The sequence below is a fragment of the Etheostoma spectabile genome, unplaced genomic scaffold, assembly GCF_008692095.1.
Source record: "Etheostoma spectabile isolate EspeVRDwgs_2016 unplaced genomic scaffold, UIUC_Espe_1.0 scaffold00011010, whole genome shotgun sequence".
Taxonomy (NCBI): Eukaryota; Metazoa; Chordata; class Actinopteri; order Perciformes; family Percidae; genus Etheostoma; species Etheostoma spectabile.
In genome coordinates, this window is record NW_022603886.1 from 9651 (window position 1) to 19784 (window position 10134).

Consider the following 10134-nt stretch of genomic DNA (forward strand, 5'->3'; position numbering starts at 1 on the left):
AGCAGGGGGAATGAGAGGGGGAAACGCCAGAGGGGAATGAGAGGGGAGAATACCGGAGCAGGGGGAATGAGAGGGGAAACGCCAGAGCAGGGGAATGAGAGGGGAGAATACCGGAGCAGGGGGAATGAGAGGGGCAAACGCCAGAGCAGGGGGAATGAGAGGGGAGAATACCGGAGCAGGGGGAATGAGAGGGGGAAACGCCAGAGCAGGGGAATGAGAGGGGGAAACACCAGAGCAGGGGGAATGAGAGGGGGAAACACCAGAGCAGGGGAATGAGAGGGGGGAAACACCAGAGTACGATAATCTGTCCACTTTTTTGACTTGTCTCAGAGTCGGGTGCATTTTTTACCTTTGTCTCTGATTTTATTTTGAAAACCGGTCAAGACCACCACTTCCTCTGGATTATCTTATCAAGGCACACTCTCATGATGCACTTATGGAAATGAAGTAAACGAAGAAGAATCTTAATGTGTTTTCTGTGGCTGTTTTTAGGGGAACGTGGATCTTCCAGATCAGAGCAGGAGCGCCTATGGTTCGCATTTCCTACATGATACATGTCGTGAAGGGTGGGACTCCCACCGGCCCGGTCCCGGTAGGACTTGGTGTCGGTTTATGTGGTCTTGACCACACTGGCTCCGATTGTCACAGGGCCGAGCAGGTACCACGTTATGGGAAAACGGCATAAGTGTTACTGCGGCAACCCTACGACTGACGTTCTTCACTCTCTGAATTAGCATTAAACTGGCGAACATCGTGTGTGGATTTCACGCCTCAAGTCACACGGGGCGGGGGGGGGGGGGGCGGGGGGTCTCTTCCCGTTCACCGTCGTCGTATATATTCTTTACAAAATGAGGTTGCAAGGGGAGGAGCTTCGCCTCTCTTTGGGGGGGTTCAGGACTGTAAATGAGACGTCAGTCAGCAGCACGGCGATGAGTCGAGGACCTTCAGTCCATAATATCAGAGTTTAAAGCTGCATAACAGAGACAAAACATACTGTCAAAATACGGAAAACAAGAAAGAAAACAGATTATATTCCGGAAGCAACATTTTGTTCAGAGTAATGTGTTGTTAAGCGTTGAGTTTTTAGATCCAAACTATCCCCCCCCCCCCTACTCCCCTCGGAGACTAGCGGGACACAACAGCTGCCTTTTGATTATATATACACACACTTTGTTTTTTTAAAATCGGGTTTTCCTTTTCCTTAAAAAAAAAAAAAAAAAAAAGACACTATCCGTCCTCTCGTCTCCAGCTGTCCCTCGGCGCCACTTTTACAGAGTCTCCAGACGGAGTGAGACGGAGGTGAAGCTGCGACCGTCCCGCCAGCGCCATCCATCCATCGAGCGACTCGTTAACCTCGGTGAACAGCCCGGTCACGCTCCGCCGGTCTACCGACCAATCCGCCGGCTCGTCGCGCCGACCAATCAGCTCACCCTCTCGCTGACGGCAGTCCGTGACTCTACTGTTTCCTCCCGGCTGGGACAGGGGACGGCGGACTGCGGGACGATGTCTCTGAGCTCCGGCCCTCCCCCGCCGCGTCCGGCTCCGCCCGGAGCCTGGCCCCGGGAACGAGCCCGCCCCCGGCGCCGGCTGCCCCCGGGGCGCCGAAGCCGCGGCGCTGGGAGGCCTCGAGTTGCTGTTGGACCCCCTTTCTCCGGTTAAACCCTCTCTGCTTTCCGACGTCGCGGCGGCGGCTGCGGGCTCCCTCCTCCCCTCCGCCCACACGCCCTCCACGCCGAGCTCTCGGCCCGGCGGCACGCCCCCCCGGCCGGGCCGCGTGGTGCTCAGATCTTGGGGCTGCTCGCTCTGGTTCGGCTGCACGGTGACCAGGTTGGTCCTGGTCGCTGGGGACGGTCGGTGCGACGAGGGGTGCTGCACGTTAACGTGGGGCCTGCCGAGCTGGGGACGGGGGTGCGCTTGGACCCGCTGAAAGTGTGGGTGGTGCGGTTGTGCTTGGGACTGCGGCGGCCTTGGCTGCGAGGCGGACTGTCTGGGCTGTTGTCTGTATTGAGTCTGGGGATGGTGCTGCTGAGATGGGGGTCTCATCTGGGGTTGGGGCTGCGCTGGATCCCGGGGCTGCAGGTGAGGTGGGACTGCGGCCCTGGACGGGGGCCGAGTCAGAGCTTGGGCCGCGTTTCTGGACTGGGGTGGAGGCTGCGTTTGGGCGGGGGATCTGGACTGTGGCTGAGGTTGCACTGGGATTCTGTATTGGGCTTGAGGCGGCGTTTGGGGTGCGGTTCTGGGCTGCAGTTGAGTCTGAAGCTGGGCTGCGGTCCTGGCCTGTGGGTGGAGCTGAGGCGGCTGTGACTGGCGCGGGTGGGGTTGAGACTGGTGTCTGAGCTGGACCTGGTGCTGAGGTGGGTACTTGGGCTGGGTTTGAGGTTGGAGTACCGCGGGGGACTGGGTTTGCGGATGTGGATGCCTTGCTTGGGGCGGATGAACGTGCAGGATGGACGGGGACTGAGGTGGAGCATGCTGAGGCTGGGTTTGGTGGAGGGAGGCCTGGGTGTGACTGTGGGTTTGGGGGGGGTGTGGTGGTGGTGGTGGTAGTGGGGGGTTGTTGGGACCGCGGCTGGGCAAGACATGCCTGGTAGGAGAGGGCTGGGACGCTGGGTATCGAGGCTTGGCCTGGGGCTGGCTGGGGGACTGGGGATGCTGCTGGGAACGGGGCGGGGGCGGGGGGTGGGGTGGGGCGCGTGGCGGAGGGGGTGGATGCCGGGATTCAGACGTGGACTGGGATAGCGGTTTGGGAGGAGCTTGCTGGGGGTGCTGGGCGGTGAGCTGAGGCACAGTCTGCGGCTTGACGTCCGGTCTGGACTGGCTAGGGGGGGCTGGGGGTCCAGAGGCCGCAGGGGGGGGAGAAGGGGGGGGAGGGGGGGGAGGAGGGTCCAACGCTGAGGAATGTTGGTGGCGATGGTGGCGGTGGTGGTGGTGGTGGTGGTGGTGTTTGTGAGGCGGCCGCTCCTTCCTTTTGTGGCTTTTTGACGTGCTAATGCTACTGCTGCTGCTGCTGCTACTTCGTCCCCCCTCCGCTCCCTTGTCTCCGACGTCCTCCCCGACTTCCTGTCCTCGGCTCCGTCCGTCCCCGGCGGCTAGTCCCGATTTCTCCTTGTGCTTCCGGCCTTTGTGCGCCTTGTGTCCGTGCGGTTGGCTTTCGTCCGAAGCAGGCGGCTGCTTCTGGGTCTGTGATTGGCTCCTCTCAGACGGCGCGGGCTGAGGCTCCGAGGGCGGAGCTTCCTCCGCCTTACCCGGCTCCGCCTCCGCGGCCACGCGTCTCTCGGTCTCGGCCGTCGTGGCGGGCGGGGTCGGGGCGACCTCCCGCTCCTCCACGGTCTCTCTCGTCTTGCGTTTCTTGATCGGCAGGGCTGTTTCCTGGACCACCAGCTTGGCCGACGACTCCTTGGCCGCGCGCCGCTTGGCTTCCGCGGCCAAGATGGCGGCCGCGGCGTAGCTGGCGGCCGCCGAGCCGCCGGAGGTCGATGGAGCGGAGGTGGGTGCCGTGGCAACCGGTGACGCCGCAGAGGCCGAGGCTGGTTTCCTGCCCCGTTTCTTAGGGGTGGTCTGAGGCGGGGCCGGGAGTTCCTGTTCGGATTTCCTCTTTCTCCCGGGACGGGACTTGGGAACCGGAGACGCCACCTGCAACAAGTAGCATTAGCATTAGCATTAGCATTAGCCTTTTAACCCTTGTGATGTCTTCCCATCGAAATAGAAAACCAACACTTTTTATCGATGTTTTTAACTTTTTCTTAAGTTCTTGTCCCTTTTTTCAAAGCTTTTGACGCTTTTTTTCAATGTTTGTCTCTTTAACATTAACTTATTAACTTTAGCATTACAGTTATTTCAGGAAATTTATGGTCAATAAACCTCATTTATAGGAAATTATACCTAATGTTAGAAAAGCAGAAATTAGGAATTATTGAGACTAAAATTAAAGGAATGGATGTTGATGATAATCACAGACTGGAATATGTCAACTTTTACTCAATACTATTTCAACAACACTTCCAGTTGTTTTACAATGCTATAAAATAGAATAAGACCCAAAATTAATGAAAGTAGAGATTTGTACTTGGCAAAGAGCGTTGGAATCAATCATGTTATTTTGGGGAATTAAAAAGAACATTGATATAGGACAACATGAGGACAACATGAGGACAACATGGGGACAACATGAGGACAACATGAGGGCAACATGAAGACAACATGAAGACAACATGAGGACAACATGAGGACAACATGAGGACAACATGGGGACAACATGAGGGCAACATGAAGACAACATGAGGACAACATGAAGACAACATGAGGACAACATGAAGACAACATGAGGACAACATGAGGACAACATGGGGACAACATGGGACAACAGGACAACATGAGGACAACATGAGGACAACATGAAGACAACATGGGGACAACATGGGGACAACATGAGGACAACATGAAGACAACATGAGGAGTAAAAAACATTAGGAATGTCCTTCACCGCCACCCATGGGTCCTCCAACAGGTGGGTGGCCCATGGGACGCAGCTTTTTCGAGCTGGAGAGGTGCCAGTCCACCTCCTGGGCCCTGCCAAGGTGCTCTTGAGCAAGGCACCGAACCCCCAACTGCTCGGGCTCCTTTCCATGGACAGCCCCCCCCCCACTCTAACATCTCTCCAGTAGTGCAGGTATAGGACCTAGACTACAGACGGGCTGCCGGTACCTTTGTGGCGGTGGAGGCGGGGCCGGGGGAGGACTCTGCCTTGCCAAAGGGCATCTTGACCAGCAGTTTGCCGGAGTCTTCTCAACCACACGTTTCATGGCCACGCCCTCGGTAGCCTGCTGCATCTTTCCACTGCCTACACACACACACACACACACACACACACACACACACACACACACACACACAGACAGACAGACAGGCACACACATACACACACACAGACAGACAGACAGGCACACACATACACACACACACACACACACACACACAGACAGACAGACAGGCACACACACACACACACACACACAGACAGACAGACAGACAGCACACACACACACACACACACACACACAGACAGACAGACAGACAGACATATACACACACACACACACACACACACAGACAGGCACGCACACACACACACACACACACACACTCACACACACACGTACACACACACACGCATTCACACACAGACACACACACGTACACACACACACAGACAGACACACACACACACGCACACATACACACACACACAGACAGACACACACATAAAAAGCACACAAAAACGGAGAAAACAAGAAACACATGAACTCTGCCCACCGTTGAGTTAAATGAAATAACTTCGTTGTGATGTAATGAGCGTGGCTGAGTACCTTTGGGCCGCCCCCGGCCGCGCCCCGAGGGTTTCACCACCTTGGCTTTCTTGGGGGGGTGCTTCTCGCGGCGGGAGGGGCTCCCGCGCCCGGTGACGGTGAAATCAAAGTCGTTAGGGTCGGTGGTCGTGTCGCCGACCTTCTGGAAGTAGGCGATGAGCTCCACCTTGGACCGGAACGCTTTCCCCTCCGAGCTGGACAGTAAGACAAGATAATAATAACAACAATAATAATAATAATAATAATAATAAATATCATGATGAATATCTCTATTTGTAGAAAATTAATGAAAGTAGAGATTTGTACTTGGCAAAGAGCGTTGGGTGGAATTAATCATGTTATTTTGGGGAATTAACAAGAACATAGATATAGGACAACATGAGGACAACATGAGGACAACATGAGGACAACATGAGGACAACATGAGGGCAACATGAGGACAACATGAAGACAACATGAGGGCAACATGGGGGCAACATGAGGACAACATGGGGGCAACATGAGGACAAAATGAGGGCAACATGAAGACAACATGAGGACAACATGAGGACAACATGAGGGCAACATGAAGACAACATGAGGACAACATGAAGACATCATGAGGACAACATGAGGACAACATGAGGACAACATGAGAGCAACATGAGGACAACATGAAGACAACATGAGGACAACATGAGGACAACATGAAGACATCATGAGGACAACATGAGGACAACATGAGGACAACATGAGGACAACATGAAGGCAACATGAGGGCAACATGGGGGCAACATGAGGACAACATGAAGACAACATGAGGACAACACGAGGACAATACGACAACAACATGAGGACAACGTGAGGGCAAAATGGGGACAACATGAGGGCAACATGAAGACAACATGAGGACAACATGAAGACAACATGAAGACAACATGAAGACAACATGAGGACAACATGAAGACAACATGAAGACAACATGGGGACAACATGAGGACAACATGAAGACAACATGAAGACAACATGAGGACAACATGAAGACAACATGAAGACAACATGGGGACAACATGAGGACAACATGAAGACAACACGAAGACAACATGAAGACAACATGAGGACAACATGAGGACAACATGAAGACAACACGAAGACAACATGAAGACAACATGAGGACAACATGAAGACAACACGAAGACAACATGAAGACAACATGAGGACAACATGAGGACAACATGAGGACAACATGAAGACATGAAGACAACATGAGGACAACATGAGGGTTAACTGTCCCAAGACATGTCTACATAATAAAAAGAGACGGGTTGTGACTTACTTGATCAAGTAGACGTCAAACTTGCCCGCCGAGCGGCCGGACTTCCTCTGCTTGAGTTTGCGGGTCCAGCCCTCGGGCAGCGACGGGTCGTCGTACAGCGGCCCGCGGTCCCGGATCACGGAGCGCCGCTGCCGGGGAGAACCCGCCGACTCGCTGCCGGCCGCCGACTCCGAGCCCGGCTCCGAGGGGCCCGCCACCGCCGGCTCCACCGCCTGCAGGAAGGGAGGGACGTGAGACCGGCTCAGTCTCCTCAAGACACGATGATGTCATCGGAGCATATTAGATATTATTCATAGAGCCCGACCGATATATCGGCCGATATTAGACATTTCCCGATCAATCATCTCCTCAAGACCCGCTTATGTCATTGGATCATATTGTGTATACGTATACATTTATTATTTATGGAGCCCAATCGATGTATCGGCCGATATTAGACATTTCCCGATCTATCGGTATCGGCCGATACATCGGTCGGGCTCTATAAATAATAGTCTCATATCGCGATATCGATGTAATATCGATATGTTGCCCCGGTGTACATTAGACAACGTTATTTTCTATATGTAGGGAAAGACACACAGGAATAAATGAATATATAAGAAATAAGAAATCATGTTTAAATGTAAATTATTGTGATTAATTACAATGTGAATGCGACTTTAACCCTCGTGTTGTCTTCCATTCGCCACGTACTCTAATCTTTCACTCTTTCTTTTATTGACACGTTTGTCTCTTTTTTTCAATGTTTTTCGCTCTCTTCTTTCAATGTTTTTGACTCTTTTTTTATCAATATTTTTTTTCAATGTTATTATCTCTATTTCCAATGTTTTTGGTTCTATTTTTCAATCTTTCTGGCTCTCTTCTTTCATTTTTTTTTTTTTCAATGTTTTTTTTCAAGTTTTTGTCTCTTTTTCCAATGATTTTTTCTCTTTTTTCAATGTTTTTTTCAATATTATTCTTCCAATGTTTTTGTCTCTCTTCTTTCAATGTTTTGTCTCTTTTTTTCAATGTTTTTCTTTTTTTCAATGTTTTTTAATCACTGTTTTTTTTCAATGTTACTGTCTCTTTTTCCAATGTTTTTGGTTCTTTTTTTCATTCTTTTTGGATCTCTTCTTTCAATGTTTAGTATTTTTTTTTCAATGTTTTTGTCTCTTTATCCATGTTTTTGTCTATTTTCAATATTTGTCTCTTTTTTTTTCAATGTTTTTTTCTCTCAATGTTTTGGCTCTCTTCTTTCAAGTTTTTTGTCTTTTCTTTCAAGGATTTTAATTTGTTTTTCAAAATGTTTTTTTTTTTCAATGTTTTCTTCTATCAATGTTTTTGTCTCTTTTCTTCAATGTTTTGGCTCTTTTTCCAATGTTTGTTTTTCCATGTTTTTTTCCAATGTTTTTGGGTGTTTTTTCAATGTTTTTGTCATATTTTTCAATGTTTTGGTCTCTTTTTTTTCAATGTTTTTTCTTTCAAGGTGTTTTGGGCTCTCTTCATATAATGCTTTTGGCTCTATGTTGTCTAAGTTAATGTTAACTAGCATGTTAGTTAGCAGTAATTAGCCTGTGTCTATGTTAATTTAACTAGCACGTTAGTTAGCAGTAATTAGCCTGTGTACTATGTTAATGTGAACTAGCACGTTAGTTACAGTATTAGCCTGTGTCTATGTTAATGTTACTAGAACGTTAGTTAGCAGTAATAGCCGTGTCTAAGTAATGTTAACTAGCATGTTAGTTAGCAGTAATTAGCCTGTGTCTATGTTAATGTTAACTAGCATGTTAGTTAGCAGTAATTAGCCTGTGTCTATGTTAAGGTTACTAGCATGTTAGTTAGCAGTATTAGCCTGTGCCTATGTTAATGTAATAGCATGTTAGTTAGCAGTAATTAGCCTGTGCCTATGTGATGTTAACTAGCATGTTAGTTAGCAGTAATTAGCCTGTGCCTATGTTAATGTTAACTAGCATGGTAGTTAGCAGTAATTAGCCTGTGTCTATGTTAATGTTAACTAGCATGTTAGTTACAGTAATTAGCCTGTGCCTATGTTGATGTTAACTAGCATGTTAGTTAGCAGTAATTAGCCTGTGTCTCTGTTGATGTTAACTAGCATGTTAGTTAGCAGTAATTAGCCTGTGTCTATGTTGATGTTAACTAGCACGTTAGTTAGCAGTAATTAGCCTGTGCCTATGTTGATGTTAACTAGCATTAGTTAGCAGTAATTAGCCTGTGTCTATGTTAATGTTAACTAGCATGTTAGTTAGCAGTAATTAGCCTGTGTCTAAGTTAATGTTAACTAGCATGTTAGTTAGCAGTAATTAGCCTGTGTCTATTTTAATGTTTATAGCATGTAGTTAGCAGTAATTAGCCTGTGTCTATGTTAATGGTAACTAGCATGTTAGTAGCCAGTAATTAGCCTGTGCCTATGTTGAGTTAACTAGCAGGTAGTTAGCAGTAATTAGCCTGTGCCTATGTTAATGTTAACTAGCATGTAGTTAGCAGTATTAGCCTGTGCCTATGTTGATGTTAACTAGCATGTTAGTTAGCAGTAATTAGCCTGTGTCTATGTTGATGTTAACTAGCATGTTAGTTAGCAGTAATAGCCTGTGTCTATGTTTGTTAAACTAGCACGTTAGTTAGCAGTATTAGCCTGTGCCTATGTGATGTTACTAGCACGTTAGTTAGCAGTAATTAGCCTGTGTCTATGTTAATGTAACTAGCATGTTATTTAGCAGTAATTAGCCTGTGTCTATGTGATGTTAACTAGCATGTTAGTTAGCAGTAATTAGCCTGTGCCTATGTTAATGTTAACTAGCATGTGTTAGCGGTAATTAGCCTGTGCCTATGTTGATGTTAACTAGCAGTTAGTTAGCAGTAACTTAGCCTTGTCTATGTTAATGTTAACTAGCATGTTAGTTAGCAAAGTTAGCCTGTGCCTATGTTAATGTTAACTAGCATGTTAGTTAGCAGTAAATAGCCTGTGTCTATGTTAATGTTAACTAGCATGTTAGTTAGCAGTATTAGCCTGTGCCTATGTTGGTGTTAACTAGCATGTTAGTTAGCAGTATTAGCCTGTGTCTATGTTATGTTAACTAGCATGTTAGTTAGCAGTAATTAGCCTGGGTCTATGTTAATGTTAACTAGCACGTTAGTTAGCAGTAATTTAGCCTGTGTCTATGTTGATGTTAACTAGCATGTTAGTTAGCAGTAATAGCCTGTGTCTATGTTGATGTTAACTAGCATGTTAGTTAGCAGTAATTAGCCTGTGCCTATGTTGATGTTACTAGCATGTTAGTTAGAAGTAATTAGCCGTGTCTTGTTGATGTTAACTAGCATGTTAGTTAGCAGTAATTAGCCTGTGTCTATGTTGATTTAACTAGCAGGTTAGTTAGCAGTAATTAGCCTGTGTCTATTTTGATGTTAACTAGCATGTTAGTTAGCAGTAATTAGCCTGGTCTATGTTGATGT

General features: G+C 48.1%; 1 protein-coding gene across 1 annotated transcript; it reads right to left on the reverse strand.

Annotated features, from left to right (window-relative positions):
- Positions 1 to 246: 246 nt before the first annotated feature.
- Positions 247 to 6893, reverse strand: mecp2 (methyl CpG binding protein 2; the record flags this gene model as incomplete). Its single annotated transcript, XM_032509037.1, is given in 5 exon segments — positions 247 to 3633; positions 4705 to 4781; positions 4784 to 4840; positions 5367 to 5560; positions 6682 to 6893. Coding segments are annotated over 5 exon segments (2946 nt in total), but the record flags the coding sequence as incomplete, so codon positions are not given.
- Between the last annotated feature and the right edge of the window lie 3241 nt (positions 6894 to 10134).